Raw genomic sequence first — 23,818 nt, 5'->3', positions numbered from 1 at the left:
ATGTGATGCATGTGAGTTTTTCCTTTAAATGTGATATTTTTACTATACGTTCCTACCTGATAGACACATAATAAAAACAACTATCTTGCCTAAGAGTCAAACACTACCTAATCAAAAAGTTCTCCTGGTAATGTCAACTGGAGCACAGAAGTTCTGATGCATCAAGAACGTAACACTGATAAAATGGTAAAGATTTTGTTTTGTTTGTTTGTTTTGTTCTTCTTCTGTTTTATGTACAATGCACTAGATCCTGAATGGGTGGAATGACACAGGTGGGTGTGACAATTGGATATTAGCAGCTAAGACTTTTTAGATATTGGAGAGACTAAACCTGTGTCCTCCGTACCAAGTCATTTCCCACACAGCTTGTCAGACACCTTTATCAAATAAATGCAAGTGTATTGTTCACAGAACCGATTCGTTTGGAATGATAATCAATATGTATGTTACAGAAGCTTTTTGCGATACCTGAACAATGTCAGTCAATTTGAAATTATGCACATGGGAATGGAGTGTGAAATCTACTCAGTACACCAGACTTGTGACCGCGTCCAACTCTGGCTTACCGTGTTTGAATACACCAATGAGGAGTGAGTGGTCAGCCTCACTGTCCCACCAGCCGACCGGTGGCTCACCCTCAGGGACGGGGACATCAAGGGGCATTAATCTGGACAAGTAAAAGGGGAAAGGAACATTGCAATCTTTCACTCTTAATTCAAATGCTGCCAAAGAGGCATTATGGATTACTGGTAAATACAAAACGGTGCTTAAGCTTCACTGTTTAGAGCATACACCTACGAAATATGCAATCGATATTTGCTCCAAATGCCTGTATGAAACATGTAAGATATTTCAGACTAATAGTGGTCATGATGCAGCACTGATTTCCCCACAATATATTGCACATCTCATAACACTGGTTATATCAAGATAAACACCACATCATGCACATTCCATGCTTTCAATAATATCTCAGCAAAATACAAGGGGGTAGGGCTTTAAAAATGAGGCTAATCCGCCCTGTTCTGGCATAGTATATCCAAGATTTCTTCACATTTCTGTAATTGCAATGTCATCACTGAATGTGCACTATGCCTTGCATCCTACATAGTTGATTACTATCAAAATGCACATGATGGTTAGTGAACTCACTTTGCCCTGACGTCATTCTCAATTTGCTCGGCTAGGTCTCCAATTACCTCCTGCTTGAGGTAATACAGTAGACGCACACGCAATAGCACCCTGAAGGCAAGAAGGAAGAAAAAGAAGGTGCATGAACATGAAGACAGACAAATTACATGATCATGACATATATATAAACAACTGGATAGGATACAATGAGTCAAGTTACTCACAACTGATATTCTACTCCATGAAGACTTATTATCACAGCAAGACTTGAGAAAAATATTCCACTTATGCTTTAAAACTGTAATATCCTCGTACATTCGTTAAAGGAGTGCACTGATCATGTATTTTGATATCGTGAATCAAATGCACGAGGGGAAATCCGGGTTCCATTTCAAGATGTTAGGACAGCAACTCTCTGCTCGAATAGCAACTTCTTGTAGCAGCATCCAACCAGGAAGTAAGATACTTGCTGTTGTCATAACACCTGCTATTCCAGCAAGAGTTGCTACCATGGCAACTTTTTATGAAATACGGCCCCGGAGACACTTTTTGGCTGTCTACCAGTGTATAAATAGTTGGGGGTAATCCTTCCTTACGGCTGGTCTAGGCCTAGGAAACCTACTTGTTGCAGTGCCTCTTCAGATGGTTCTTGTAGCCCTGGTCTGTGAGGAGTAGGTCTGGGTTCTGGTCCTTGGCGCTGAAGTCGTAACTGATGTGGGCTGGCTGCGGCTCCTTCTTGGGCTTCTTCCCCTTCCGGCCCCTCGGCACTGGGGCAGACAAACCTGAAAACGCGGCAACATTCGACAATTACAGTTTAACAAGAACTGCCATATGCTTTCTGTATACTGGAGTTAATCACTCACAGTGTACTGGTATTAACACACACTGTTTCGAGTTTGGGTATTGAACACTTGGCTAATTGCTAACCTGTATCTTGCTTGAATGTCTGAGCTCAGCATTCAAAAACTCACCTCTACTAATTAAACTATTACATATTGTTTGAATGTCTACATGGCAAAACTTCTGATGTGCAGCTCTTTACAGCACTCCACATGAGGGCAATCCCTGCGACATACAAATACCAACAGCTCAAAAGGAATTGACTCCCCCCAGCCCCATTTGTCTGCTTGTTTGAAAGGTTCGGTCAAACAAAAACCAAGTTTTCAGAGAAGCATCAATCACAACATACTGTGTACACTTACATAGTCAAAACAGCTTGCAAAACATTTGTCTTCTGTGCATACTTTAAAATGGGGGGCAAATAATCAGTGTGTCACGACATAAGGGTTCAATATGCATGTCCTTTAAGTACCTTTATGGTTCCTACAGTCTTTGACTGTTCCATCAGGTGCTGGGGTCACCAGGTCCCAGATGAAACTCTTAATGTTCTCATCTCCCTTGTAGTGCTGCAGGCAGTACATCAACTGGAAACAAACATCCAAAACACTTCTTACGAATACAAACGTACATAACCTACAAGTATTGTTCCCATCCGTGTACGTTTCGACAGGACATTTACATATTAGAATTTCAACACACATATCTTGCATTCAAATCATTCAGAGTCTCATTATAGTCCCAGTGATTTTCCTGGCAGACTGTGTACACTTTGAACATGCGCATCTTACGTGAGTGGCGGGAGATGGGACTGTAACATTTGTATGTTTGATTTGATGCATGTGTCATGTGATGACTTTGAATGCTAATGTACTGTGTTAGTGCAAAATGATGATTATAAAAATTGAATGAAACATACTTGCATCACAAATTTAGTCTAGTTCATCATGGGCGAGATGTCAATTTTGCTCAATGCCAAATATCAAAATTCTGATATGTCCAACATGAAAACTTTCCACATTAGAGAAGAGGTGTATTCCTCTTACCATTGTTCTTGCAACAGATTCAACATCCTTTTCTCCCAGCCTCCTTTTGAATCTTGTTGTAGCTAGGATATCATCCCATCTTCCCCATCTGAAGATAGAAAGGGAGAGAGAGAAAAAAAAAACAAAAAAAAAAAACATATAGCAACCTACTTTTACCACTGCTGAAACACAAACAGATGAGCCGAATGACAACTATGAAATGCATTGGATTCAGGAAAAAGATTATTAGCTAAAGGAAAGGGGATATAATTGTGTCTTGTTGTTGCTGTGTTTTGGGCAACTTGCTGCTTGAAGCTCTAAGCAGATTTTACATTCCTTTTGACAAAAAGAAAGCCACTAAGAGTCTTAAATGGAAAAATATAATATAAGCTTCTAAGACCTGCTATAGTATGCAGGGAAAAAGAAAAGGAGTTGCATCTGGCTAAACCTTCAAGTGTCAGCCACTAGCGGTCAGGGTCAAAGAAATCAGAGAAAATGTGATGAACAGGATTTCATCAAGGCCAATCATCAAGATTCACAGGGTTTCTGGTTACAGAGAAAATGTCATGATCTTCAATATCAAATACTGATAGGACACTACTAGTTTGAAGCAGATTGCAATTGCTCAAGGCACTGACCCAAAGGTTAGGAGCCCCTTCTCCACCCGGAAGCACTCCAGCCTCGTCCAGCCAGCCTGCAGCTGCTTCTTGGGTGGCCGCTGGGACGGCTCCCTCTTCTCCTTGGTTTTCTTGCCACTGGACGGCGGCGGGTGCGGCTTGCGGTCATCATCGCTCTCGTCCGACGTCAGGTCGAGCATCTCGTCCATGTCACCAAAGCGTTTGGTCTTGGTGCGCTGCCGCGGAACGTCAATGAGGAATTCGTCCTGGGGAGGCAGAGAGAACCTTGTCACTGACTGCATGTTTTCAATATGACCCGATTCAAAAACGTCATACACACTTATACCACTACTTTAGAATACATTTCTTCATAGAAGTTTTAAAATATGCTCAATGAGTATATGAGGAATGTCAGCAACACATCACAAGTAAAATGGTAAAATTCTGTATCATGGCCATATATCAACTTAGTCTACATGAAGAATTACAGGTATGGTCAAGTCTGGGATTTCATCCAAATAATCGGACGATGAAGGCATATATTCTTTTTTCTACCATGGAAGAGATGTGCCACATGAACACAAACAAACCCACCTTTCCTGTAGTGGTGTCGATGTCAGCTCGCTTGGCCCATTTGTGCCAGAAATCGGGGTCATTGATGTTGATGTCCGTGTGGTCAGAGTTCACAGTGAAGCTGGCCTGCATGGGAGGAATTAGGATGATTGCACGTCATTCAAAGCACCTGAACGTCCCTTACTATTTCACCCATTACATATTTACTATCACCGAATGCGACGTTACATCATCAATCACAAAACATACCATAGCAGCATATTAGGAAGTACGTTTCCTCAAACTGAGGTCATATATTTGTCATCTGACAAAAATTGATGCAATTACAACTCTTCCCAAATGAACAAGACGCAGAGGCACGAATGTACAGCAAGCTTGGCACTGCTTACCAGGAAAGAATATGTATGGTATCTATGAAATGAAAATCAGCCATGATATTGCAACTTCCAGCAGCATATGTCATGGAGCCTAAAAATCTGTTCCGAGCTGCTATAGGTTCCATGACATTTGCTCCTGTGACAATTGTTCCCATGAAATATCTGCATGCGAGGCCAAACATAGATTCTACCCACAAACATAGCCCTATCCCTCATCCTAATCCTCGTATCAAACTAAACCTAAAGCCCTATCACAACCTAACTCTAATCCTTAGTCTTTGGAGAAAATAAGACTGCAGCAATTGTCACAGGAGCAGATGTTGTGTCACTGCTGCTATAATATGTAGATAGTGCTATTTCAGTGATAGTTGTCACAAAGTTGAAAGATGAGGAATGACACTCACCTTGGCAAAGGAGGAACCCTTCATCCCAGGCTTGTGCTGGATGACCTGTGTGCGTCTCTGCAGGATCATGTCGATGTCCTCTGCGCAGAACTTGGAGGACTGGTCGTCGTCGTCCATGATGGCGCCGTACGCCCCCCTCCGCAGCAGGTCCTCAATCTCTTTCTTCGACAGAGCTTGCTGCTGGAGAGAAGCGTGAGCAGATTGTGTTTGGATACACAATCCATACGGATTTCAACCACAGGCCAGTCTTTCATGTCACTGATGCTTACATTGCTACTGCGTATCATAAGCCTACCAACAACTTCTTTAAATCTAAGACACCATTTTGTAACATCTATGGGGCTCTTTAAAACAAAACTTCAGAGTGGGGGCGCTGTGGCACAGTGAATAAGACTCCCGACTCCCGATCGGAGGACCCGAGTTCGAATCCCGCCCAGTGCTTACGTCCTTGGACAAGATGTTTTTACCCACTGTGTCCCTCTCGACCCAGGTGTATAAATGGGTACCTGGCAACGCTAGGGTAATAATAATGGCAAGGCCCTCTGGTAGAGCAGTGTCAACACTGAAGAGGCTACCCTGGGTAAATAAGACCTTATTATTATTATTATTATTATTAGGAAAATTATCATTTTTTTCTTTTTTGTTATCATTCAGTCTCTGGGCTGCCATGTACCATTTCTGTTTGATCAGAATAAATCTGTGTCTATCTATCTATCTAAAAATGTAACAATAGAGCATATCAAGAGTGTTTGCATTATATCACATGCACAGCACTTTCCCCCTTCCATGTTATTGCCGAGGCTGCTACCTCAATCACATAAAACATCATTTCTATACTTGTTCTCAAGAGTGTGAAGAAGGGAAGACCAGGGGGCACTTCATGAAGCAGTCTGGTCGGATATTTTTCTGACAAGCTGTTACAAGCTTCTGAAATTACTGAATCCTTGCATCTGATTGGCTGAGAGCAAATTTGTCGGACAACTTTGTCGCACAACATGCTTCATGAAATGCCCCTCTGAACTGCAAATATCACTTTGTTTCTATGCAAACATCTGGTTCCTCATTCAAGGCTATTGCATAAGAGGGGGTGGAAGGTAGGGCAACGGGACACTACTTGAAAACAAAAGGGACTCCATTTACAGGGTTGTAGGAGCTGGATTCTTTGTCTGCCCGCATCGACTGCAACACGGCCTTGTCCAGGCCAAGCTTCATGCTGGCCTTGTCGAACATCTCCCTCTCGTACGAGTTTCTGGTGATGAGGCGGTACACCTTCACTGCCTTCTCCTGACCGATGCGGTGGCATCGAGCCTGAGCCTGTGGGAGCAAGACACACCATGATAGAACGCATTAGTGCACTAAAACGCAAACTGTGAACACCATAGGTGACACGGGTTACCACATCTCCCAACATCGTAAATGAAAATTTTCCATAATACACCTTACGATTTTTCAAAAAGAAATGAAAATAACCCCCGTCACTTGAGAAAACACTCCCCCTTTGAGCTGAGAATAGCAGTTGGAATATTTGGGGGGTCAGAAGAAATTCACTGAAAATCTATAGTCTTGTTTTATCATTCTGAGGAAAGGTCTCAAAGTAACCTAATTTGCAGGGTTGCAAAGGGGACACACAAACTCTAAGGAATGTCACTTACATTATCCAAGATAAATACTAACTCAAGTGTTGGTAACTTCGGGAAATATAAATATCTTTATATCTGGATGGAAGGAAGGGTTTACATATCTCCTAATGCACAAAGGAAGATCTGTCATAATGATGTAAGTGTAGCTATTTAGACTATACCATTCAGGAATGACAAGTATACAAGCACTAGTTTTGCTTAATGCTTTGGAGGAGACCATCGTGTCAAGGCTGGTCTTGAACAAACCACCAAGTGGTTCTGCCAGGGGAGCAAACTAAATGTGACATGTAAGGTGCAGTAGTCTCACCTGAATATCATTCTGCGGATTCCAGTCAGAGTCAAAGATGATGCAGGTGTCAGCAGCTGTAAGATTGATACCAAGGCCTCCAGCCCTGGTGCACAGCAGGAACACAAAGCGGTCTGAATCTGGAAGGGGAACACAGGAAGAGTTGCAAATTCTATCATTTCTTATCCCATCTGATGTTCTTCATCACCAATGCTGAATCCAAAAGCACTTCTCTGTCCTTAATATTTCTTGAAATAAACCTTGTTTCATATCCTCACTTAAGTTATGTTCATGAAACTTCATTTGGAGTGGTCACTTCATTCAGAATGGCAGATTCCAAAAATGTCCTTGTACTGCATGGTCAAGTATACCAAAAAAAAAACATAACTTTCACAGACAGAATGCTGAAGGAAACAATACAACATGGTGACATCAGTGATATCCATACAGTGGACAAATAATTTTTCATATATGAAGATATGAAATTTGTTAAAATTAAGGATCAAGGCTTGCTTACCTGGTTTGCTGAAGCGATCAATTGCAGCTTGCCTCATGTTACCTCTCACTCGGCCATCAATCCTCTCAAACAGATACCTAAAGATGGAAATAGTCACATTTTAATCACAGGGTGGATGCATTCACATTTAAGTATCAATTACATGAAAGTTTGTTGATTGTCATTGGTCCAAAATGGTTTCAACTGTTTATATGCTAAATGTTGATGGCAATCACTTCCCTTTAAAATGAGTTCAAAGTCACTGATCCCTCAGTTCACTGTATTACCGTCTACATGTCATCACCCTTTGATGTGATGCACCATCACATCAATTGATGGATGTGAACATGAGGTCATATTGGGGTTGTGAGACTTCTTGGTTCTTGATCAGATTTGGTGGAGAGTCACCAGAATGGAAGGTAAGACCCAAATATTCATCATCACCTCAAGAACACAGCGTTTCAATTGGACTTTGTTCCCAAAACAATCACTTGCCATCGAATGAGGAAACACATGCCCATTTCTCCTCTTGCTCATATGGCAAGCATCCTAAACTGAAAAGCCAATCACAGCACAAGACATTGTTATCTGTATGATGAGTATGATGAGTGCTGCTCTGTTTCCATTCACTGTTCCTTTATTATGAGAAATGAAGGGAAATAAGCACTGCTATGAATTGTCTCTCAACAGATTATCACTTTGAATGAGAGAAAATACATACTTCTACTAATTTCAAACTGTTTTACTCAGCCAAGTGCAAACAATAAGAGTTACAGAGCCACCACGCCCCCGGTCGGAAGTCCTTACCTCTTCTGTATGAGGTAGTCCTCCAGGATGTCCAGGCAACGGATCATCTGGGAGAAGATGAGGACCTTGTGGCCGCCGTCCTTCAGCTTGGGCAGGAGCTTGTCCAGCAGCACCATCTTGCCGGCCGACTGGATCAACACCTTGAGGTGGAGGAGCGGGTTTTCCTGGACACTGATGACTGTCCCCGTCGCCAGACCCTCGTCGGCGATGAACTCTTTGGCAATCTGCTCCTCTCCACCTATGACAGACAATGAAGTGGAAACGAATCAACTTGGGTTGATGCTAGGAGGGCACCATGGTGAAAGTGACCGCATTAAATCACACAGTTCTGACATTGACTGTTATATCTGGACGACTTCAATTGTTTAAAGAACATTAGTGAAAATCTACTGGCATTCTATGATCAAAATAATATGTGCCATAACATCCTGCATTTTCTTTAGCACTAATTCTGGTGTTTGAAAGCCATGTTAAAAGTACAGATATGTGGGATTATCAGTACTGTCATCACAAAGTTTAACCAAATCTTCATTTACCGAAGTATAAAGCTTCCATACACTGCCCGATGCAATAAGTTTACACTAACGGGGAGGTTGTACAAAGAAGCTTGTCCTCTCACACAATTAGCTCCCATTCGATAATATTTCATCGTATCAAAACCATGAGTCAAATCTGATACCTGACTACCTCCAAGTTTTGAAAAGAGCAATCACAACGTTTGGTGGATTTTGTCCTTTTGTACTGCTCGAGACATCTTTTGCTTGCCTCATGTCACGTATCACATTTCATGTATACTCTGTTATGACTTTTTTCCATTCCAAGAGGAACTTCTTCATATGCTCGTAAGATAGCTGTGACCTTTCTAAAGGAGTGACCAGCTGAGTAGACATTGCCAACTGACCATTGATGAGGAAGGGGTGATTGCAGCACTTCCTCAGCTCCATCATGGTGTTCATCAGGTTGGGCAGGTTGGAGGTGGAGCCCGCCCCCTTTGTCAGGAAGCTGAAGTTCTTCTCCAGGATGGCACGGTAGTAGCGCTTCTGAATGCTGGTCATCTCAACCTGTTCCGAGAGTGAAGATACGGTTTTTTGCATTACATGCCATGTAACGTTATGGGACGTATTTCAGAAGGTGCTTGGACAAACATCTGTATATCAATATTCCTGCCAATCTGAAAGTAATCCAGGAATTTCCTCCATCAAAAAACAGAAGTTTATCACATGAAAGATATGCCCTTACAGTTCGAAATGAACAATTATCCAATTACCAATTTCAAAATAAACCTGTATGTCTCCCTTGACTATTCCCCCCCCCCCCCCTTACACACACACACACACACACACACAAAGAAAAACAACCAAACAAACCCAACAAAAACGCAAATTTGAAAAAAGGTAATGATCACCCAGAATCTTTACCAGACCAATTTTTTTATTTCTCATACCTCGATGATGGTTTCCTCCTTGGGAGCCAAATTCTTTTCCACATCCTCCTTCAGACGTCTCAGCATCATTGGTCTCAGAAGCTACATAGGCAGGCGAAGGAAGAAACATAATGTTCACATTGGTATACTACTAAGTGGGATGAAAACAATGAGCACCAGTGTAAATGGGACAAACATCTCTCACACAAACAGAAAATATAATTCAAAGACAGACTTACTTTAATGACACTTTGAGATAGCCATCTTGATTTAACACAAAAATTCTCATCCAATACAGCAAGAGTCATATGCCAATTTTGCTAACATGCACTTCGCGAAGTCAGTTACCACATGTGAAATATTTTTTCTTCCGAAAATATGCGGGATATTTTTTCTTCAGAAGATAGGTCTCCATGCAATTATACTAAGTCATCTTATTTGCCACATAGAACTTACCCTGTAAAAAGCATTTCATTCATTTGTGGATACAGTCTTAAAATATGAAATTGCCATGTAATCAATGGCAGAGCTGTCAATACCAAAAGGTTATACAATATAAGCCATAATCAGAAGGTATCTGAGAATTTGAGCTATCATCCTCCATGTAAATACTTCTTGATAACTAATACAACCACTGATATCTATTTAAGAAATGCACAACGTCACAAATTCCGACACGTAGGGACTTTGTGATAACATACACAACCATTCATATCCATACAAAAACTGCATCTGTGTCAAATCTACACTCCATTTCCACTCACCTGCTGTAACTTCTCGACTTGGCCCTCCGTCTTGAGGTCCCCAAAGTCCTCCATGAACTGGTTGCTGGAGCGGAACCTGCCCGGCTCCAGGAAGTTGAGGAGACTGAACAGCTCCTCCACGTTGTTCTGAAGGGGCGTACCCGTCAGGAGGACACGGTGCTCCTGTAGGAGAGAGAGGGATGGCGAGAGAGCGGGGGAAGGGCTAGATGATTACCAAATGCCTCAACATGCCTCACTGGGAAAATCTTACCCAGAGTAAGCCTAGCTTGAGCCAGTTTTATGGCATGAAATATCACCTGAGAATTTCCTTGATGGCACATTACTACAAGAGACTCTCTAAATGCAGAAAAGTGAAATTCAAATCTAGCCGAGCACATTAAGCTCAATATGACATGAACCCTTCCATGCCCACAATCTCAGAATGCCATTGAGAGTATGCAAACAAGATGTCACTGGTATTGACAGAGGTAAAGCAGAGACAATTCAATTCAATTCAATTCAATTCAATCAATTCATTTTAGTCTAATTCAAGCAATTCATTTTAGTCTAATTCAATTCATCATGGTTCAGTTCGGTTCAGTTCAAATTCAGTTCAAGTCAATTCAACTCAAAATTCTTTTTTTTTCAAACTTATCTGCTTGTTTCTTTGTTTTTCTTTTCCTTCTAGCATGTGAATCCTACAAAAGCTCTAAATATTTCTTCAGTATTCCATCTTTCAATACCAACAAGTGGAGACTGCCTAAAACAAAATTTCTGATTCTCAGAGAAGCAATTTACACCTCAAATATACAATATATGGTGAAGCTATTCAACAAAGTTTTTGATGCTGGGTTCCGATCAGCCAGATATCAATTTATGTGCGGTATGCCACAGGGCTTCCATCTAAGAAGTGAAAGTATGTCATACCATGTCCAAGATTTTCAGTCCTTCCAGGAGCTTGCAGTTCCGGTTCTTGAGCCGGTGGGCCTCATCGATGACCACCACCCGCCACTCGATCTCGCTCAGCTCCTGGCAGTCTGCCAGCAGGATCTCATAGGTTGTGATCAAGATCTGGAACTTGTACAGGTCTGGGATCCTCATCCCCTGCTCAAGAGAATACCAATAGCACCGTCAGAAGACTTACTTACAATGGCTTACGACTCAGTCATGATAAACACATAGCTGTAGCAGGATACTACCTCAATGATTCCTGGAATTACCAAAAGATGGGAATAATTATGCCTGCCCACTGGAGATGGGTATGAAACAAGCGTTGCCTAGTTGTGACACCACTTATAGGTTCCAAGAAGGCTCTAGTGCCACATGTTTGCATTTCAACTAATTGCACAGACAGGTTTTGCGAGGAGTGCAGGCTACAAGATGTGGTACATAGGTGAAAAAAAAAAAAGTTCTGTGATATGTTGGAGAAAGGTTATTCATTGCCTTGAAACACATTGTAACCACTTCTTTACCTTGTCGTCCTTGAAGAACATCTCATACTCGGCAATCATGTGTCGACTCTGGGACCCGCCATGGTAGACCACGCTGTTCATGTCGGTCCAGGACTCCACCTCACGCTGCCAGTTAGCAATGGTGGAGAGTGGAGCGAGGACCAGGAATGGGCCCCGAATGCCATGTTTCTCCACCTCCTTCAAGAAGCCGATGGTCTGGATTGTCTTGCCCAGGCCCATCTCGTCCGCAAGAATACAACTTTGCCTGCAGGCAGTAACAAATCATTTTGATGAGTGTAAGGCCCATATACTTTTCATGTATTGGTACTTATTAATCTATTTTTATTCTTAACATATACTTTTTTTTCCTCAAAAATTTCTATTCACGGCCAGGCATACTCCAAAAAGTGAAAAGAAAGAACAAAAAAAAAGTAGAGGTAGGCAAGAATTCTTTTTTTTTAAAGGTTTGTAATAGTATGGAATAATACTAGGGCTCTTCAAAGCTACTTACGAGTTTGCCCAGCTAAAGGTCAGCCAGTTGACCCCTTCCAGCTGGTATTCCCGCAGGACATTGCCATCCTTGTATTTGGGTGATTTGTCCAGTTTCTTCCAATCGCTAGCCTTAGGTCTGGGTTTGCGCTAAACATATCAATGGAAGAGGAAGAAACAACACATTTAAGGAATAGCAAACTAACAAATCTACCACCAACCAAACAAATATACTAGAATATATGCATAACAATACATACACTAACATACATTTACATTTAGATGCAAACTAAGGTTTTGACCAGATCATTCACATAAAATGTCTCTTACTTCACCTATTTCTCATCACATTCAGACTCCACTTTGCAAAAGCTTCTGCTTGCACATAAAAGCAGTGTACTCATACCGTTCTTTGTGAAGCCCAGTAAACATTTAAACTTAATACTGCAATTTAAACATGGTTTGTGCTCACTTATTTTTATCTAATGTTTTCGTCTCTGTAACTGTAGACTGAAGAACACTACTGCTTTGCACATGACGACACAGGGTGGATTCGACAGCACTTGGTTTCTTGATCAGATTTGGTGGAGAGTCACCAGTACGGTTTGTAAGAATACGAAACGTCATCATCATATCAAGAAAATAGCTTCAGACATCCATCCAAGAAGTTCCTAACATATGCTGTGCATGCAAACATTGTTACTTTCAGGTCATCTCCAAAAATGCATTTAATACATTAGACCATTAACTGAAACACTAAAATAAAGTTTGCATATAATGTTTTAAATCATTACAAGGGGAAAATTTGTGTTACTGAATAATCCTTGTATTATTTGTGGAAAAAAAAACACTACCTGAAATTCTATAATAATGACACACTTCCTGAATCATACTTCAACCCTTGTCCAGATACTCAAACCTCAATTTATGACATAAATCACATCAAACAAACGGGGTGTACACACAATTTAAAAATAAAATAAGGTTAATTCAATGGGCTTACATGCCACAGAACATAAGCAAGCCCATCTACCACTGGAAATAGCTGCTCTACAACAAAAACTTTTAAGTTATGGCCAGTGCTGCTAACAGTCATCCACCAAACTCAGGGGAACTCCACAGAGCAAAATCAGGGAGATACTTGACTGTCACATGCATCTCAATAAGTAAAACCAATTCCCAACACAGGGAACTTTTTTTTTTTTTTTTTTTGTACACTGTAAAACCAGAAATGTATGCGGCATGATGTTTTCGCGAATTGCCAATGGCATTCAATGCATTCATGTAAACAAGAAATTTTCTATTTCTATGCATTTCAATTTTGCGAATCTTGGCTCCTCACAAAATTTTGGAATAAGATCTCAAAGTTTTGCCAATGTGACCACAAACTTCCTGCAAAACTTTCGGTGAAACTTCCCACTCCAACTAGGGATATTTCCACATATGCCACCCCTGCCAAACTTCTCGATCTTTTGCCAGTGCGACCGGAGGACAAAAGATCGCGAAGACTTCGCAATCTTAAACTTCTCAATCTCTTGCCAGCGTGACAGCACCCTGTGTGCCGGACTATGTCTAACCTGTCTCTCTGACTTGGAGGGCATCTTGTTGTACTTCTCGTAGAGTTTGATCTTGGTTCTTTCCACATCCTCCTCCAGCTCCCAGGTGCTCTCCTCGTGAGGGAGGCTGCACCACTTCACCAGGTAGTGGGTCACCATCTCGTCCGACTCCTCATCCTTCGTGATGGCCTTGTCCAGGATGCGGTCCACCGTGGTGAAGTCCGGGTTGAAGTACTCGCCCTCATCAAACTATCACCGGGAATTTGGGGGGGGGGGGGGAGGAGAGTGAGGCCATAGTATTCATGAGAAAACAAGTGAATCATGATACTGCAGCCACTGCAGTGACATGTAAGCTTGTGCTATGTTAAATTTAATTGTCAAATTTGTACAAAGCATCAGCAGAAGGCTACAGATCTGGGACTCAAATGGAGCTTATAAAGAGCCTTGCCTCTTTTCAATGTAGTTTTTTTTTTTTTTTTCTTCTGAGAAAGTATATCATAAATTGTATCAAATCCTACTGCTCTAACAGACTGAAAAGCCAAGTCAATATGCTCCAGCACTTCCTGAATTCACTTGAAAGGAGTTGGCATGACTTTGAAAATAATCACTTCTTCTGGGTGCCTAAATGCACATATTTGACTTCAAATGTTGTAAAACTATGGAACCAGTATTACAATATTGCTGCAAAAAATGTTGTGAACACAAACAAAGCCACATGCATTCTCCTCTCACCTCTGATGCCATCCCATACTGTGCGAGCTGCTTGAGTCTGAACCGCTTGATTTTCTGGAAGATCCTGGGATCTGCCGACAGCTTCTCAATTGTGGACCACTCACAGTGCAGGTATGAGCTACAGGAAGTGCAGAACAGTATCAAGCACGGTTCAGTTATATCTCTTAGCTTCGTGCACAACATATTGTCATGGTAACAGTTTTCAACTGAGTACTGCTTTCACAACTGATATGGAATGTGAAATGCCTTATGTGAGTGAATTCATATAAAGAAATAAAATTACACAATTACAAAAGGGGGAAAAATCGTCATGGATGCATAATCTGAAGTATTGTTTAGTCTCTTGTAACTTAATCGATTTTACATGTTCACATATATTTTTGATAATTTTGTTCGTGGTCACATATTTGAGCCATTTTAAGAAATCACATTTTCTATTTCTTTCAAGGTCTTGACAGGTAAATAGTATACCAAGACAGCATAGTGATTGTAGCCACTCGCCTCCCAGCTAGATTATCATTATACACAATTTGCCTGTTTCCATTATCAACTCCCCTCCCCCCCCCCCCCCCAGCAAACTGTACGATAACAAAGTAATGAAATTCCTGCAAATATCACCAAAGTACCTCCTCTCCCAACCTCGCCGTACTACAAATGAAGGCATGGACACTTACAAGTTCCTGTACTTGACGTAGAACTCCTCAATCTCTCCCACTTGGGCTTCACCAGGAATCTGAGGCTTCTTGGTGATCCTGCTGGCCAGAATCTTCTCCACAACATTGGCCTGTGATTCATCTGGGTTATCCTGCAATACATCAAAAATATCTATGATTATGAGGAGGTAATGCTCACACCCATAATTAAGGTCACACTGTAAGGTTCGTCTTCACAATCACGTGTAAATCACGTCATCGACAAACGTATAGCGCTCCGAACCCAGAGGATATTTTGTGTCTCAAATTGAAAGACAGTGACAAGAATTTGATCACTCAGCGACTTGCTTGTCACAAAGGCTTCCTGTTTTGCAGAGCCCAAACCTCGCTGACCTTAATTGCCGACAAAAATATTAGACTTCGCAACATTTATGGTATACATTTTCTGCACACTGAAGGATAAAACTACCATTATCTTCATAACTGCTTCCTCCTTGTCTGGGCTTCACTTAGTGCTATGCAATATTTCCTGTAAGGAGCAACTCACAACATAACTGAGAGTGACAAACATGGAATCTGGAAGGCTATCGCTTCACTCACCAAATCAGGGGGGTTGTGATGGGTTTTCTGTAACTTAATAACATCTTTTCAGCAATAATTCTCTTCACACTTCTCAAGCAAAACTACAGAGATTACAGTGCTATGTCTGTGCGTAGGATAAGAATCCACCCTATCTCCTTTCAGTAAATGTCTTACCACAAAAAACTTTGTAGACTCTGATGGTTCGAGAGAGACTACATCGATCTCGGAGACACCCTCAACGTCCACGTCTTCGTCCTGCTTCTCTGTCTTGACCTTCAGCTTGATGGTCTTGGGAATCGGGATCTTGGGGTCAATCTTCTTCTTCTTTTTCTTCTTCTTGTCGTCGTCATCCGATGAGTCGTCAGAGGTGATGTTGAAGTCGTAGTCCTCTGTATAACGCTTCCGGTTCGTGTTGCGGGCGGACCGTCGTTTCTGCTCAATGAATGGTAGAGAAGGATGAATCACTGGCTGTAGAGGCAATGACTCTTTCATGCCATGAATTCTATTGACCCGACAGAAAGTCCTCGGTAGGATTCTTCAGTGGTGGGTAAATTGACAACAGCTAAAACCATGGTGTCAATGATATGTGACCTTGTACACACAAAACTAACCCTCTTTCAGCAACAAACTGCATGATAAATCATCAGGAGCATCAAATTATTATCGGACTTCTATGACCATGTATACGTGGATGCATGCAAGTACACCTTTTCAGTGCAAAGGCATGGAGATATGCGCCATCATTAAAAAAAAAAGACTATCAATGTTTACTTTGGCAGAACAAATGCAAAACTTAATTGTCATGGCCTTCCTTGAACGTCTAATTTTACTGTCAATTTAATTGATGCACACAGAAAGAGCCCCACAATCTATCTCAATCGAAACGATACGCATATTTTTTAACAGGGTAGGGACAAATTTACCTCTATGCCAGGTCCATTCATCTCGTCTATTGGAGGAGACGGTGGTGGGGTCTCATCCAGGTCTGAGCTCTCTCCGCTGAACTCTCCATGCTTTCTTTTCTGTCGCTTCAGTTTGTTGATTGCTGCTGCAGGAAGTTTCCTGGGAGAGAGAAAAAAAAAAATGCACAAATGAAAGCCCAACTTTAAATGAAATGAAATTTTACGGACTACATTCTTCATACATAGTGATGGTAAGAGCTTAATTCAACTATTTCCTGCATTCATTAATTATGTTCTTGCCATCACTAAAGACAGTAATTTAATATCTTAGAGCCATGATCAACATAATCCTTCACAGTTACCATTCATGGTTTCATAAAACTTCTTCTTACATTGCAGAACAAAAGTGAAATTGGCAGACTGTCAAATTCTTGTTCTCACACTGAAATAATAGATTTTCTTACGGTTTTTTTTTTCTGCTTTTGACTTTTAGGTAAAGCAACCAGATAACAATTAGCAAAGACAAATTTAAAAAGCAATGTCGAGAATGATGATAATTTCCAATGACAAACCTGAAGGGAATCAGAGGAAAGTTTACTACAGCACTGATGCAAACTTCTTACAGCATTCTGGGGGATATTGCGAGGACCGATAAAAGGAAGCTTCCACAATTCAATTCACAGATTCCTCCAATATCTCCACAATGCTGCTATAGGATTTTATTAAATTCGGCAGAAACTTAATACCACTTACTTGGGCTTCTTCTTCACAATCACCACCTTCTTCTCCTTTATCTTCTTCTCTTTGGGCTGCTTGGACTCCTTGGACTTCTTCTTGGACTTCTTCTTTTTCTTGGCCTCTGCCTCCAGTTCTTCTATCTCTCCCAAGAGCTCGGGGGGAATTTCGTCATTATCTCTCAGCACCTGCTTAGGGAGTAGGAGACGAGCGAAACGGTCATTCGTTCACGTCAAATTAGGGCGAAAGGACGAGTGCACACCTCTAAACATGGAACAATTAGAACCCTGCTGGAATCAATCATGTGAAACCATCTAAACTATAGAGTGTCATTAGAAAATACACACAGCCCATGATGATTTTCCCCCCTTGTTCCATTCTCTTTTTATAATTTCTGGGTGATTGCGTTAGAAAAAAATCAGGAGCAAGGAGTTGTTCCCTCATTGCTTGCTGTCCCCTCCATTACTTGTGGCCCTATTCAAACAAACGTCCTGTCTGATTTGGAATAGAATGTGTAATGGACCTCTGCAACCAGGCACTCGTCTCCAGGCTAATTATCTACATTTTAAACTTGCAATACATTATAAACACTAGCAAAATTAGCAAGCCACCATCTTTCAACTCTCTGTGATCCCACCAAATCAAAATAATTTCAAAAATTTGGTGCGAGAAGAATCCACAAGGATTGGACTTTGGTTAATTAATGGCTGAGAAACACATATGAGATCGCAGCAATGAGAGTCTTATTCTATACAATGGGTTAAGTGCCTACAAAATCACATCTATTATTTCTTGACAGTATGATTAGTGGTGCAACATTTCCATTCTAGATTTTTCTTTTCGAGTATTCTGGTAGAGTAAATGTTCATCCTACAGCTAGCAAAGGGCCTACTCTTTAGTCTGTATACCTTTGGAATGTTTGATTTTCCCGCAGCTTTGGCTTTCGCGACAGCCTCTGCGATGATGCGATTTGCCTTTTCCTGCAACTTGCGCTGCTTGATCATTTTCTTGCGCTCCTTCTCATTGGTCGGAAGGGGCTCCTCCACTGAACCTTGTCCCTGTGAAAAAATAGGTGGGAAGTATGTGCACCAGCGAAGGAAGCAACAGAATCAGTTATTATACTTTTCAAAGAATCCAAGCATTGGTTCAAAGCGAACTGAGAAGAAAGAAGTGGTAACATGGCAAAATTTTAGATGATATAAGGCTTGTCTCTCAGAGGGACAAGAACAAGATTCTTGTATTACATACAATATCTGATACTAAGTTCTCCCAGTGTTTTCTTGTTCATAATGTGCTATCGGCTCTCAGTCTGGACAACATAGTATCAAAGAGAAACAAATACACCTTGCCTGATAACCATCTTGGGCATGCCCCATTTCTGATCCAACTTTTACATCAAATTTGTTTATTTGGATTGTCAACATTGTAATTATATTAGATTTACTGAATCATGCAGCAAATCATGAGTAAAGCAACAATCATTATCAATGACTGTCATCCATTACCTTCACATCACAGATTCAAGTTATTAGAGTGAAAAAAAAATCTAACAATTGGAGGAGGTTACAGCCCATTGCTCTGTGGAGTTAACCCATCTGAATTAAACAGAACCTATCTGTGTTCCATATGTGACCCGCGACAACGGTTTCAGGCAAAAGTCGCAAGAGCAAATTCCCTCCTAGGCGGGGTACAAAGATTTTGACCATTATTTTTGTCGATTTAGGTTTTTTGCAGAAATCGAATCTTTGATATGTTTTCTACATCTTCACTAAATTTCATTGCATAAGACTAAGTTTTTCCTATCGAAAATGGAATTTTAAGCACCCTATATTGGATCGCACTCGTCAGTTTCGAGCTTCTTTCGAACGCCGCGCAAATATCCCCAGCGTTGCTACGGCGCAGGGTCTCGCACGCGATTGGCTGGTGCGTCGCACATATTTACATAATTCGGCTTTCGGAGACACCAGTTGCAGCGTTTGGGGAATGCTTTGTCCACGCGTGCACGATTACATGCTCCATTGTTCTTGGTATAGTGGTTTATATACGCTCGCTCTGTATAGTGCGTGCTCTTCGTTTGGCTTTCTATCCAAACTATTCTACCGCAATGTTCGACAACGGAAGTGAAACAAAAATCATGTAGCATAACATAATCGTGTGAAAAGAAAACTACAGTGTAAATATTCTCAAATTTGTCTACTTGTACATGTAGTATAAATTATGACAGCAGACTGACTCAATGGAAGGTAGATGAGAGGAAAGGAGCGGTCACATGTGACCAATTATATTCAAATACTACACGTCAAGTTCGCACCAAACTTACGAGTCGTGTTTGTTTGTTTGTTTTGTTTTTTTTTAATTCAATTAGCACCACCGATCAAAGCAACATTATATTCAATTAGCACCACCGATCAAAGCAACATTATATGCATGTCTTGTAAAAGCAAAACAAACAGAAGCGTGACCCTTGTCAGCACTAGCAATTTTCTGCCTTCAAAAGGGTCGCCAATGATAAAGACAAATCAACCACAATGAAAACGCGATTTGTAAATGTGTGGATTCGCCACTGCTCCTGTTACATGCACACGGACATGGCGTGTGGATGCCATTGCGTAATGCATGCACCATACACATGTACATGTACACCATACGTGTAATTATCGTATTCGCCATTTGAAAGACGTACTGGTAAACAAACCCGAGCGAAACGCATTGTTTTTCGGCTCCATACCCTGAGCTCCGAGGAAGGTGCCCAGGAAATTTGACTCTCTCAGTGAGCCAATCAGAAGGCGATGTGGTTGCTAGAGGTGGAGCTTAACATCAATTGGCACCATCGTACGGATGGGTGATTCTCCCCTCGCATCGCCGCTCGGACATTGTCTTTGAGAAAGAGGTGAATCTTCAAAGCCTGTTTTCTCGCAATTTTGTCAGGCTAACAACTTAAAAAGTGTATTTTATTTCTCTTTCTATGCCCACTTATGGTGCCGAAGAATAGAAGTGTTTTATATCAATGCAAAGCTTACGAAATGGGCAATGTGATTCAGTGAAAAAATGAATTTTCAAAATTCGCGATTTTTGCCTGAAACCGTTGTCGCCGGTCACATATGTTTCAACCCAAACAACTTGGCAAGTACGAGAGAGATTTCATGCAAAAATTTTCACAATTTTACATTTAAATCATCCTGATTTTTCCATATGCAAACAACCTCATGGTCCTGGAAACTTGGAACACAAACCTTGGCTTTAGCCGACAACTGGGCAGCAACTTGCAAATTTTGAAGACGAGCTTGCAACTGTTTCAGCTTATCCACTGTTTCCTGGGTTTTGGGCTGGTTTTGCAGTTTATTCAATTCTTCTCCTACAAAAATAGAATATGAAAGGTACATATGAAACTTCATTTCAAATGAAAATATTAAGTGAACAGCTTCACATTTTCCTGAACATACATTCTACCATTACAATTCACATAACTGAAACATACTAAAACAATGATTAATACAGAATATTAAAAGAATAGCAAAAAAACAAAAAAGGGTTCTCACACAAATTCTAGACACTGTTTATGATGACCTCATGTTATCTTTATAATCCAATATAATCATCCAATATCTTATGGGCAAATAACTGTAACTCATCAAACATGCCAGAAAGAAAAAAAAATAAAAATAAATAAATATTACTTTCATTATAAATGCTACATTACCTATCTCCTTCACTTCCTCTCCAATATTAGCTGCTGTCTGGTTGACGAGGATGACTAGTTGAGTGGGTTTCTGGCCTGGCTTGGTTGGCAGTATGCGAACCATCTTGTGCGGTTGTGAGCTGCTACCAGAAGCTGATACAGTGGATGCAACACCAGGAGCAGCTTTGACTGGGGATGTGACGACAATCGACGAGCCAGTTTCTGTGGCAGCACCAGCTTTTGGCAGCACCGAGGTAAAACTTACAATTTTCTTGTTGACAACTGGCTTCTGTTGGACACCAGTGGACACTGTAGTGAGAGATTGGGTCGTAATAGTTGGCACAACTGAAATGGTTTTGCCAGCAACATTTGAACCGGTGCTAGTGACGTATCTGATGCTGGGACCGGTGGGTGTACTGGTGGTTGTGATGATGGACAATGGAGTAACAGACACGCCTGTTCGCTGACCACCTTTTGGAGACAGAGAGATCGCCTTATTTGGAGAAACCACCTGCACAGTTTGAACTCCTGGCTTAGGTTGTGCTGAACTTGTGAGGGTGTTGGCTGTTGTAGTCAATACTGTAGCAATCTGCTGCCCACCAGCCCCTGATACGATACGGACAACTGTACTTCCAGCTCTCGCAGGGGAAACTTTGCTTGTTGGTACAACAGTCGTGGTGCACGTGGCTTGAGGTTTAGTTGCAATAGTAATTGATTTGCCTATACTACCACCAACTGATGATGGGACAATAATGCATGTCTGGCCCTGTGATGTTCCAACATTGCCCCCAACACTACTTGGTATAAGCTTCACTTTACCCTGAGTTAGTGTGTTCACATTGCTTACCCTGGGAATTTGTACTTTGTTGTTGGCCAATATTTGGTAAATGTTTGTGGCATCTGCCACCTTGGAGCCATCAGCAGCCTGAGATTGAGGGAGTACAATTCTTATACTTCCAGGTTGTGTCACTAACTGCGACTTTGCAACAGGACTGGTCGGTGTGGCAGACACAGTGCCAGCAGCACTAGATGGCTGTGAAACCACCACTAGACATGTTCCTGTACTACCTGCAGCAGACTGGGGCACGACTGTGAATTGAACTGGTGACTTGCTCTGTGGCTGGGTGAGCTGTACTGCTGGTTGTTGTGGCTGCGAGAGCTGTACTGCTGGCTGTTGCTGCTGTGGTTGTGACTGTTGTTGGGGCTGCTGCAATGTGATTACCTTCTGTAAACCTTGCTGAGTTTGCACCAGTTGAATCTGTCCTGCACCTGTTGTGCCAGTTGAGGTTCCCGGCAGCACAAAACGAATAGGTTGTTTGGTTTCCCCTTGAGCTCCTTGCCCACCCAAAGTCACAACTTGGCCCGCCTGCTGCAGTTTCTGTAAAATGGTAGCATCCTTGACTTGTAGCTGAAGTTTGACTGGTTGTGGAGATTTATTCTGCTGAACAGGACTCGTTTTAGTGATAATCTTATACTGTCCTGGAGTTTGCTGGGAAACCATTATGGGTTTTCGTGTGGCTTGTACAGTGGAAGTTGTTGGGATGGATGTCAAAATGGTGGCGCCAACATTCGATGTCGCTTGCTGTATACTACCACCAGTCAAGATCACCTTTTGTCCTGGCTGCGCTGTCTGTAACGCCGAAACCAATCCACCAGAGGTCTGGATCAGGAATGGTTTGCTTGCGCCTGGCGATTTCAGTTGCACCGTTTTTCCTGTGACATTACCAGTGCCTGCTGACTTGGTAATATAGTAGGTCTGCTGACCACTTTGCTTCAGTGTCTTATCTTGTAGCATGGTTGACACCTGCTGGACACCAATTGTAACCTTGTTCTGCCCTTTTGGGCTGACTGCCCCACTTGAAGCGCTCGCGGTCGCACCAGCACTTGAGGGTGTGGCTGAAGGAGCAACATCCTGGACGTGGGATTGCGGAGATGGAGAAGCAAGGCCTGCTAGAAGTTGGAGACCAAGAGTGTTTGGTACTGAATCCTCTTTCTCATCTGCACCAGGATTTGCAGGAGTCCCAGAGGACTCCGGATCAGCGTCCATCTTTGATACCTCCTTAAATGTCTCTGTCACTGCTAATGAAGCAGCGGGACGTTTGCAGAGAATCTGTAAGAGCCGGCTGCACCTGTCACTGATGATACACCTGCCAAATTGAGGCAGAATATTCATATCAATTGCAAATCAGTTCAATTGTGAGAAGATTATACAACTTAATAAGCTACATTCTGGATACACTAAAGTAGAAGAAAAAAAGTTCATAAATGGAGACAATGTAAAAAGCAACTGTGACAGTGTTATGAGAGGCAACAGTCATTACACAGAGGAAATCGGGTAGAAATTTGCATTATTTTAAATCAGTCACAAATACTGGCTTGTTTTACTTATGAATACTGTTTACACTTAAAAAACAAAAAGTAATTTGTCACCAATTTAGCTGCAAAAATTGCTCTATAAAAGGTGTTGCAGCATCAGGCAGGAAAAAAAATTCCTTTACAGCTTGTGAAGACCATTTAGTATTCATGCAGAATTGCAAATCCACGATGTCTTCCAGGGAATAATTTTCCTTCTCGAAATCGAATAGCAATTTTAGTCGAAGGAATATATTGTTGCTTTCATTGATTTCATGTCAACAAAGAAATTCAGTAGAGATTTGTGTACAGTAAGTGGGAGACCTTA

The 23,818-nt window shown here is 41.5% G+C and overlaps 1 protein-coding gene across 1 annotated transcript in view; it reads right to left on the bottom strand.

The window, feature by feature from the left end:
• Positions 1-23,267, bottom strand: part of LOC140232511 (uncharacterized) — a 44,406-nt gene extending 21,139 nt beyond the window's left edge. The window contains exons 1-27 of the mRNA XM_072312605.1: positions 21,160-23,267; positions 20,693-20,814; positions 18,368-18,517; positions 17,478-17,647; positions 16,746-16,884; positions 15,997-16,254; positions 15,262-15,392; positions 14,588-14,705; positions 13,877-14,104; positions 12,322-12,449; positions 11,832-12,075; positions 11,287-11,463; positions 10,381-10,542; positions 9,638-9,718; positions 9,095-9,254; positions 8,194-8,431; positions 7,408-7,484; positions 6,912-7,030; positions 6,105-6,278; positions 4,965-5,144; positions 4,205-4,309; positions 3,632-3,876; positions 3,015-3,102; positions 2,444-2,555; positions 1,754-1,913; positions 1,153-1,242; positions 567-667 (exon numbers count right to left, since the gene is read on the bottom strand). Coding sequence (XP_072168706.1) covers positions 567-667; positions 1,153-1,242; positions 1,754-1,913; positions 2,444-2,555; positions 3,015-3,102; positions 3,632-3,876; positions 4,205-4,309; positions 4,965-5,144; positions 6,105-6,278; positions 6,912-7,030; positions 7,408-7,484; positions 8,194-8,431; positions 9,095-9,254; positions 9,638-9,718; positions 10,381-10,542; positions 11,287-11,463; positions 11,832-12,075; positions 12,322-12,449; positions 13,877-14,104; positions 14,588-14,705; positions 15,262-15,392; positions 15,997-16,254; positions 16,746-16,884; positions 17,478-17,647; positions 18,368-18,517; positions 20,693-20,814; positions 21,160-23,185 — 5,983 coding nt within the window. The 5' untranslated portion in view covers positions 23,186-23,267. The remainder of the gene's footprint in view (positions 1-566; positions 668-1,152; positions 1,243-1,753; positions 1,914-2,443; positions 2,556-3,014; positions 3,103-3,631; positions 3,877-4,204; positions 4,310-4,964; positions 5,145-6,104; positions 6,279-6,911; positions 7,031-7,407; positions 7,485-8,193; positions 8,432-9,094; positions 9,255-9,637; positions 9,719-10,380; positions 10,543-11,286; positions 11,464-11,831; positions 12,076-12,321; positions 12,450-13,876; positions 14,105-14,587; positions 14,706-15,261; positions 15,393-15,996; positions 16,255-16,745; positions 16,885-17,477; positions 17,648-18,367; positions 18,518-20,692; positions 20,815-21,159) is intronic.
• Positions 23,268-23,818: the final 551 nt, after the last annotated feature.

This window comes from Diadema setosum, chromosome 9, assembly GCF_964275005.1.
Source record: "Diadema setosum chromosome 9, eeDiaSeto1, whole genome shotgun sequence".
Taxonomy (NCBI): domain Eukaryota; kingdom Metazoa; phylum Echinodermata; class Echinoidea; order Diadematoida; family Diadematidae; genus Diadema; species Diadema setosum.
This window is presented reverse-complemented; position numbering and strand designations above follow the sequence as displayed.